We start from the raw sequence: 9,814 nt of genomic DNA on the forward strand, positions 1-9,814 counted from the left end.
AGTTGAGAGATTAATGATGCAGAGTTGATTTGTTAATCTGAAAGGTAGAGGAGTGGGGGATTAAAGGTTATTCCAGTTGGAGAGGGTTGCTTTAATTATTTTATGGGCCAGAGGGGAGACAGTTTGACTATTAATCGAGGTGAGACTCTTCTTCCTAGAAGGAAAAATGAGAGGCAGGTGGGGAAAAGGACCGTATCCGGGAATAGGAGGAGGATGGAAGCAGGCAGCTGTGCTGATAACTCGGCCTGCGGCTTTCGGCACACTTCGGGGCTGGCCGTGCCTCTCCCTCCGGCCGGGAACGAAGGGTGTCGTTGTGCGAGTGCCGGCCGCTGGCAGCCTTGCACCTTGCGCTGCTGCCGTACCTCCCCGCGTCCTGCCAAATCGCCTTTCCCTCCCTTCCTTTCTATCCCCTCTTGCTTTTTGGATGGCCCCGGCTCCGTGCTAGCCGTATGTCCATCCGATCCCCTCCCTCCGTCCCCCTGAGACGCGCGTGGTCTCTTCTTGCTCCGTTCCTCTTTGCCGTAGACCAGAGAAACACGATTTCACTGCTGCCTTCGAGGACTTGAGAGTTGGCCTGTATTTTCGGCTCTTGAACCGCTCACCACAGCAAAGCCCTGTAAAACTTGCAGGTGAGCCCAGAGCCGGACCGCGGGGTGATCTGGGCTGCCTGATACTGAGATCTTCACATTTGTCTGCAGTATTCCCAAGGGAAACGTGTAGGAACGCGGAGGGCATCTGTCCACCTCCGGCAGCGAAGGCGGAAACAGCTCGGGGGGTCATCCCCAACGGACGATTTTTATCTTGGTACTTGATGTTAACAAGCTCTGCACTGGGACGTTGCATCTGCTTCCAGTGTTTGTGTTTTAACTGCAATGCCGATGGGAGGGGACGCAAAAAAAGGCAAGTGGTGCTCAAAAGGGTGAGGGACACGCTTTCCCCAGGTTGAGCTGAATCTATGTGGCTTGCTTGCAAAATGAAAAGGTGCTTGGTTTTTCGGAGCGAGTATTTTCCTGGGCACTGGGTCTAACTGGGTGTGTTCTGCCCCAAAGAAGAAATAACAAGTAGTAATGTCTGGAAGATCAAGCCAGAAAATCTTTAAATTTAGAAGTTGGAGGCGTGTTTTAAGAGAGAGGGTGAGTAACTGTTGAAACAAGCCAACAAGGGAAGTGGTGAGTTGTCTGTCTCTTGATGTCTTTAATCAAGACGCAGTGGCTTTCTGGAAGAGATGTTTGGCTCCCATTCCCAGGAGTAACAAAGTGCTATTTAACAACCTGTGATAGAGGAGAGCTTGGAGTAGATCACCTAATGATCCCTTTATAGCCCTGAACTCTATTGAGACTATGAATTTCTCTGAAAGCCACCACCAACTGCTCGGTTATGTGCAAAATGATGCCAAACAGGAATTGTCCTTATGTGAAGCAGTGAAGTTTTGGAGGGTTTCTCCGTGCCACGCTTCCTAGCTGTGCAGATTTGCCCCTGGAGCATCCATCTCCTTTGAGTTTGCTACATAACGATGCTGCCAAATCTCAGCTTGAGTGGGGTATAAAAGCTCCAGCTCTTGCACGTGCTCGGAGAGCCTCGCTGGTGGCCAGCGGGATGAGGACCCACGTGGCTGTAGGCAGAGGAGCATCCCGGATGATTGCTCTGGGAAGGGTTTGCCTTGTTGCTTCCACGCAACGCTGCTTCACTCAGAAGCACAGCCAGTGCCTGGCCGAGCTGGTTTGCAGCAAGCGAGGAGGATTTGATATACTTGGGGCAAAGTAAGATGAGTTAAATCCCTTCACCCCCAGCAAGCCAGGTGCAGAAGCCTCCTGGACCAGCCCATCCTTTCCTGACCCCTTCTGAAATTAGATGCATGGCTTTAACACAGATTTACATCTGGGGGTTGTCAGAGAGAAGCGTTAGTTTAATAATTAGGCAGATGCAACCTAGATTAGATGGTGTTGTCGTAGAGACTAGATCAAGCCAGAGCAGAGGGGAGCGGTGAGCAGGACTGAGCTTGCAGTGACTGCATCCCACGAGGGGCTCCGGGTTTCCTCTTGCACCCAGTGGGATTATCTGCACGTGGCAGGAGCTCCTGGCTTTTTCCAGGGCTTTGCTCAGGTGCAGAAGTTATCCAGCCCCTCGTGCAGCTCTCCCTCTTCTTTCGTGACTAGCACATCTGCAAATACTTGGCAGATAACGAGCGGAGCTTGTGACACAGTCTCATCATCCGCTCCTTGTCAGAGCATCCTCCTCCGCACCCCGCAACGCGTGAGACGGGCCAGCTGGGGAGGGATTCATCGCATGGGAGAGCCAATACCTGGCATATTTACCCCTCATCCGAGAGCTGACAGCATTAAATAAAGGATTTGCCTTGGGAAAATGTCAAGTGGGCTGTGTTTGGCAACTGTGTCAATGCACCCGAGCGTACTCTCGCCTCCGAAGACTGCGCGGGAGGAAGAAGAATCGAACTTCTTAGTAAAGTTGGCTCCAAATGGACATGAATTTTAGCCAAAAGAAAGCAAGATAAGATAACCTTCTGTGCACGGTCCAGTCAAATCTAAAGCTCTTCTCATCTTAAATACTGCTGTAAGGCAAAACACTAGTCCCACCCTTGAAACACGCTCAGCTGTTAGCAGTCGTGTGGGCATCTGCTACCGCTGTTTAAAAAAAGAAAGAGGAAAAAAAGGAAATGAAATTTTGCAGGCAGCCCTTTGTGTCTGATCCCTGCTGCAGCTTTCAGGGGAGTTAATGAAAGTGATAACCTTATATCGCCTTCGGTCCCCTAAAACCCAGTTTGAGAGGATCCCGAAACTAGTGATACTCTGCTTTCTAGGCATTTGAAACACGTGTGTGCTCCTGCTAGGTAAATGCTGCTGCGTCCTCCATGCCGGTGCTTTGCTGCAGCGGTACGACGCTCGGGTCTGATGCTGCCCTCTCTTGCTACAGCATTTCGAGCCATTCCGGAGGCGCGGGGTGTTTCTTCCCTAAAAAGGCTCACATGTCCTCAGGTTTTGCTTTTTAACCTGGAGTCCTTCGGGCAAGGAAATCTCTTCTTGTTCTTCCTCGTCAGCCAGCTCTCACCAAGCGCAGGAGCAGCCTTAGAGACCAGGAAGGTGCTAGATGTGGTTCGTGGCCTACAGAACTGCATTTAAGTCTAAAATTTAAGTAGCCCTTGGATCCCTCTGGCCAGTTCTCTAACGAATCCTCCTTGACTGTGAGAGCGTCTCTGCCCTGCTCCATCGCCGTCAAGCGATAGCCGGCACTAAGGCAGGGATGGGCGATGCTCTTCGGAAAGGACGGGCTCGTGCTGGGAGGGACGGGGGAAAGATCGCAAAACGCGACGGAAAGAGTTACTGAATTCAGAGTTGGGTGACCACGTGCGCACGGTTCCTTGCCACGCGCTGCCTTTAAAGACGCTGTGTGGTCTCTTATCTAAATATGCCATCTGCCAGAACCCTTAACTCTGCAGGGGAATAGCGTTTGCCGGGATTGGGGGCACGTTACGGCAGCTGTGCTGGGCCGCACCAAGGGCCCATCTGGCCCCGGGATCCTGTCTCCGGCCACGGCCAAAACGATATGGAAGAGTATAAGACCAGAAGGAGCACGAGGGATGCTTCCCTCCAGGCAGCTCGAGCACTTCGGGGCCAGATGTGCTTGTTTCGGGAGGTTTTGTGCTCAGTCTCCCCATGCAGATGTGTACAAACCCACACAGAGGTTTTAGCAGCCGCGCTCCTCCTGCGGCACGGCGCTGCCTGGACAAGCTGCCCGTCGGTCTTCCCCTGTCCCCTTCGGTGGCCTGGAGACCTTCTGCTCCATGCTTGCAAATAGCTTGTTGCAAGCAGAGCGAGGGCAGGAGCCAAGTTTTCGGGCACTTGGAGGGTGCCGTGCACCTTTGCTCCGACAGCTTTGGCTTGTCCCGGGCCTGGCCGTCCTCCTGCGGAGGCTTTTCCCCATGCTGGGAGAGCTTTTTCCCCTCGTATGTGGTCTCCAGTGGAGAATCTTGCTTTTCCCCATCTGGGTTTCATAACTGGTTTCCCAACCTCGGGGATCTCTGCGGATTGGGCCAGTTTTATCCTGTTTTCTCTATTGTTCCTGCAGCTTCTGCTTGCATCTCCTCGGGGTCATTTGCAGGGAGCTGCTTCTCCACACATGCGAGAGACCCTGGGCTTGCAATTCCTGCCCAGGGCGATTTTATCCTTGATTTTTCAGATACATTCCTGCTACGGAGGATCTTGAGGGAAGGGAGGATTTCTGCCCTCTAATTCAGGCTCTCCAGAGCCAACTTACTGCAACCCTGCTTCCTCAGAGCTCGCTCTGCTGCATGGAGGTTCATTTTTACCCATTCCTCTAACTTTTAATGCTCCCTCACTGTTTATTTGGGGGATGTTTTGAAGCAAAACAGTCAGGAATGTATTTTTACCTCTCATTTTTTCCAGCCCGTCAGCCTGGTTCGTGCTGTGTCACCCTTAGGGACCAGAAAGCCCCCGAGAGCTCGGTGTGAAACAGCTGAGATTTGAGACTGCCCCTAGAATATTTTTGGAGAAGTGAAATCGCAGGCAAGGGGTTTCCCCATCTACAACCACGCTCGAGGCTGCAGGCTGGCGGGGAAGAAATATTTCTGCGACTGTCCAAGCCCTGCAGACGCATGCTGACATCTTGTAAAAAGCCCTTGGCCAACTCTTGAGCCTCAATAACTTCCCTTCTGAGTTTCTGGGGCACTTTGCTAAATACCGTGTCTTCTAATGAGAAGCAATATGGGATTTTTTTTTTAAGGTTTTTTTTTTTTGCATGTTTATTTTAGAAGCACAATCGGCTGCTTTGGGCAGCCGATGCCTGCAACGCGCTCCGCGCTGTTGAGCAAGCAGTGGAAAATGGGCTGCTGCTCGTTCTGCCTCGGAGAGAGGTTTTGTTAATAAAAGGTTTAAATTAAAACTTGTGACAGTAACGCGGCCGAGCTGGCTGGTGGCACCCGGCTCCGTCTCGCCAGCATTGTATTCGTATGGAAACCTTGACAGAGCGGTAGCTGTCCCCGTGCAGCAGTAACGCTGGCACAGCCCTTCCCCAGCTCGGGCTTTTTTGTCTTGCATTCAGGGCTTTGCAAGACCCAGCGTCCAGCCTGTTCAGCAGGGCAGCTGCTAAATGCATTCGATATAAGCAGCTTGATTTTTTTATTTTTTGTTGGCGTCATTAACTGTGTTGCTGTAATAAATTCTCCCGTTGCTCCTAGGTGGAAGGACGCGATATGTTTGTGTTCGCCCTGTCCCCAGCGGCTGCACGGGGACGAGCGCTTGCAGCCGCGCCGCTCGCTCGGGGAGGAGGGAGCTGCACGAGGGAGGAGATGGGACGGGACCGGCCCTTTGGTGCCCTTCGCAAATTCCTGCCGTCGCTGCTTGGGCTTCCCGGCTGGGCAGGCGTTTCTAAACCAGATCCATCCGCTCGCTCTGTCTCTTGATTTACTCCAGAAATGGATGCTTTTATCCAGAGCAGGGACCACCCTCTCACTTCGGATGATGTCCCAGGCTTATTGCTCCGTGCTTTAACATAGCACATGGACATCTGGTCTTCTGCTAAGTAAATTCCCAAGATATATTTTCATTTTCCTGCAGTTTTTGGCAACTCGTTATCTCCCTGCTTATTAAATTACCCCCCGCTCTGCAATGCGAAACAAAAGATACAAGAGGTCACGTTGCTTCTCTTCCCAAGCTTCCCGGCTCTGTTTCCTACAGCGAAATAGCTGTCCCGTGCTTTCTCGGCCAGATGAATGACTTGTCCTTGAAGCTTCTTCGTGAGACCGCGGACGTCTCATGACTGCTCGGTTGATGTTACAGTTGAAGATAACGCAGCGTTCAAGCATTACAAAATGCCAAAGCGTCAGACGTCAGTAGGGAACCTTGTAACGGGGAGATTTCCTTCCTCTCGTCTTGGCTAAAGCGGGAGCAGAGCTTTCTCCTTGGTTTTCCCGGGGTTTGAACAGTCGTCGCTTAGGAAAAGGTGCAGCGTCCAGGCTAGAAATACTGGCAGCAGAAGTGGTTGGGAAACCTGGGTGTTTCTGTTAGCTGCTGATTTGCTCAACAGCTTAGGTTGGTCTTAATGCGCGTGCAGAAAATTACGTAGTTCAAAAAAGGAAAATTGTGGGAGGTTCTGGTGCCCCTGGACGGAGACGTTGTATTTCTAGTTACATGAAAAGCCCCAGCCCTGACTCCCTGGCAAGCGCTTAAACACATCATTTCATGTGGCTGTTCTAATTTTTGAAATGAAAAACAAAAAAAAAGACAACCACGATTAAGTCTAGGAGGGAGGGAAGCGAAATGTGGTGTTTGGGGTATTATGGTAATCCTAATGTTTTGGCCTGTCTTCACGTTTCTCCCTATCTTGATTCCAGGCTCAGACATCAAGCCCACAAAGAGCTTTACGCCTACAAACAGGTGAGGTGCTAAACTGAGTTGCCTTTTTCTCCCCTTTTGCTTGGAGCCAAACGCGCGTAAAGGCCACGGGTTTGCTGGAGTAATCGCTTTTCTTCGTTTTCCATCGTGCTGCTCTTCCCTTGGGAGATGTCGGGTCTTTGCAAAAGCGGTGTTAACGCTCTGGCAAAGCTGCGTCCCCGCTGATTTAGTTCCTTTCTGCCGGCCGGGCGCCCAGAGAGCATCTCCCTGTCAATTTTAGGAGTATCATTGAAAAGGAAAGAAAAAAAACTAAAATATTTGGAAAGAAGGAGAAACTTTTTCCCCCTGAGGGCATTCAAGCCATGGACCAGGGGCCCAGAGAGGTGGGAGCATCTCCACCCTTGGAGCAGCTCCGACTGCCGCTGGACACGGAGCGACTGGAGCTGAGCTGGTCCTGCTTCGCCGGTGGGGCTGGAGACCTCCAGCAGGTCCCATCCAAAACCTCAGTGATTTTCCACTTGCGAGCAGCAATAACATCTCTTCTCCAGCAACACGCGGTTGTTTCTGGGTTATGGTTGTTTCTGGGTTATTAAAAACGAGCTGGAAGATGCCCATGCGGGTGCTAGAGAGCGGGGGCAGCCGGCAGCTCCGAATCCGAGTAGAGACCCGCTGGATTTTGTCCTTGTGTTGGTAGTTGTCACCTGCGCGGTGCTGCCTTCCTCCTGCTCTTGCAAGAGCACGAAAACTTGAGCCGTTCGCTGCGTGTACGTGGTGCAGTGAGGGTTTCCATCTCCACTGGGATGTCGAAGACGGGGTTTTTACGAGAAAAAAGGAAGGCTTCATGCAAAGCTCCACAAAAGCAGAGGGAAAATCAGCTCCTCGAGCACCTCCGTGACTCCCGTTTCATGATGATACTGATCTGTGGGCGCTTGGCCGGTGTAACTCAGGAGCAGGGAACGGGGCGCTTGCAAGCATTGCAGCACAGGCACATTCACACTTGCATATTTTATATATTTCAACTGTTGCTAATAATATACAGGACTAGTCAATTTTTAATAGTTTGGGAATTCAAGTTTCCCTTTAAACCGCTGGTTCTGCATTAGCTGTTCCCTGCAAAACATCACAACTTCTCATATATATTAACCTCCGCTCGCTTAGTGCTGGCGGGAGCTGGCGTTCCCCTCGGTGGGCTGCCGGGAGGCCGGCGGTCACGGGGGAGGGAGTTTCTAGGAGCCGTTTCTCAAGCCGTGCATCGCATTTACCCCCGCCGGCAGATAAAAATTGCAAATGGAAAATCCGATTGAGGGAGGCGCGTTGCAAGATGCCGAAGCCCGAGCTGCTGCGGCAGTTGTCCAGGTCTTATGGCTGCAGTAAAAGCTCTGTCCTGACCCCATCTCTCTGCCTTGCAGGTTATCCTGAAGGAGAAGGTGAAGGAGCTGAACCTACACGAGGTGAGTGTGCCGGCGGAGCGCTCGCCCGGCTCGTCTTCCAGACCGGGAAGAAAGGGCTGTTTTGGGGGGCGGAGGTGCCCCCCAAAACGCCCTGCAGCCCCCTGACTCCCTCCTCCCCGTTCCTCGCTCCCGTTGCAGATCTGCGCCGTTTGCTTGGAGGAGTTCAAGCCCAAAGACGAGCTGGGGATCTGCCCGTGCAAGCATGCCTTCCACCGAAAGTAAGCGCGGCCGCTGGCGCGGGGACACCCACGAGCTCTGCCGGGCTCCCCAAAGCCCTCGCGAGCACGGGGGGCTTGCCCTCACCCCCTTTTTTTAATCCCCCTCTTGCAGGTGCCTCATCAAGTGGCTGGAGGTGCGGAAAGTGTGTCCACTCTGCAACATGCCGGTGCTGCAGCTGGCGCAGCTGCACGGCAAGCAGGACCCCGGCCCGCCGCAGGGCCCGCTGCCCGGCGCCGAGAACATCGTATAGCCGCCCGCCGGCCCCCGCCGCCCCCGGACTCGCGAACAACCAAAGCACCGCGGCGCCGGCGCGAGGCCGGAGCTGCCGGCTGAGAGCACTTTAGCACGGGGCCCTCCCGTCCCCTCCGCCCCCGGGCCCTAAGGAGAGGGGAGGTTGGGTTTTTATCCCCCTCCTGAAATAGGGAATGCGTCGAGGCTTTCTGGCAGCACCCTCCTCGCGCGGATGAACGGCCGGAGCCCGGGAAGAGCCCTGCGATGGGAGCAGCATTGGAGGAACCGGTGCCTGGAGCTGGTGCCCCTCTTCCCAGCGTACAAAATCCGATGGGAAGCCCCCTCAGGGCACGGGAACCACTTTGGAAAGCCGAAAGGTCCCTCGGCTCTTCCCAGCCTTGCTGCCCGGTGCCCGCGTTGCTGCCTAAAGGGCTCCTCCAGGACCTGGGGGCTCCTGTCTCCCCCCCACCCCTGGGGGCAGCGCAAGGCTGTAGTTTTGTTGGTCCCGACATATTAATTTCCCGGCCCGCTCCGGGGAATTCCCTGGCTTTCCTGCGGCCTTGGCAAGCACGGGCGCCCCGGGGCTCGGCCCTGCCCAGCGCGCTCCTGTGCAAACCTGCTGCCTCCTCCTCGAAAGCAGGACAGGGGTTTGGGGGCAGATGGGAAAAAAAAAAAAAAACAAAAACAAAAAAAAAAAACCCAAAACCCAACTGCTCTCGGTGCTTGGGGGCTTGCAGCCGGCCCCGGGGACACAGAGCCTTCTCCTGGGGCGCTCCCCTTTCCTATTGCCAAAAAAATAATAACAATAAATCTACCCTGCGCCCAGTCGGGTACCACTGCTCCCGAGCAGCACCCAACCCTTCCCCTTAGCAGCTCCCTTCTCCCGGGGTGTTTAAAAAAAAAGGGTTATTCAGTATTACATTGTACAGGCTTTCCTAGCGGCGGCGGAGCCTCTTCTTCCTCATCCTCGGCCAGCCGGGGGCAAGTTTCCCGGAGGCGGGTGCCGGGGGCCCCGACGGCGCTGGGTGCCCCCCTCCTGTAAATACCATGCGCCTCCCGAGACTGTTTATGGAGCGTGGAGCCTCATAGACGTGTTTGTACACTAAGAATTCTGCAGCAGAATATTTTTTAAGAAACATTCGCTGTTTTTTTTTTTTTGTAAGCTATATTTTTGTATATTTAATTGCTATTTTAAAAAATTCTAATGCGTCTTTTTTGCTAATCACACTATTCTTAAGGAAAACGGATGACAAAAGGAAAAAAAAGTTTGCATGTGATTCGACTTGAAATGTAAATAAAAAGAAAAAGCAGGTTTTGGAAGCGGTGACGTGTTCCTCCCTCCCTCCTTGGAAAACAGTTTCTTCTCCAAAATAGTGGTCCCAGGCCAAAAACTAGCTCAGGGCATGGCTGGCGCAAAGGTTAAGGGGCAGGACAAAAGCAAAGCCTGGCCTAGGGCTGCTGTCCCCTGCCTGGCGCGGAGGGCTGCTGCCCTCTAGTGCTGGCTGCCATCCCGCCTGATATAAACCAAATTTTGCCACTTCTTCC

The 9,814-nt window shown here is 53.1% G+C and overlaps 1 protein-coding gene across 5 annotated transcripts in view; it reads left to right on the forward strand.

The window, feature by feature from the left end:
* Positions 1-9,589, forward strand: part of RNF24 (ring finger protein 24) — a 30,498-nt gene extending 20,909 nt beyond the window's left edge. For all 5 annotated transcript variants that reach the window (XM_064511628.1, XM_064511627.1, XM_064511630.1 and 2 more), the window contains 4 exons: positions 6,368-6,410; positions 7,778-7,819; positions 7,958-8,037; positions 8,150-9,589. In XM_064511628.1, the coding sequence (XP_064367698.1) occupies positions 6,368-6,410; positions 7,778-7,819; positions 7,958-8,037; positions 8,150-8,288 (304 nt within the window). In that variant the 3' untranslated portion in view covers positions 8,289-9,589. The remainder of the gene's footprint in view (positions 1-6,367; positions 6,411-7,777; positions 7,820-7,957; positions 8,038-8,149) is intronic.
* The last annotated feature ends 225 nt before the right edge of the window (positions 9,590-9,814 follow it).

This window comes from Dromaius novaehollandiae, chromosome 4, assembly GCF_036370855.1.
Source record: "Dromaius novaehollandiae isolate bDroNov1 chromosome 4, bDroNov1.hap1, whole genome shotgun sequence".
Lineage (NCBI taxonomy): Eukaryota > Metazoa > Chordata > Aves > Casuariiformes > Dromaiidae > Dromaius > Dromaius novaehollandiae.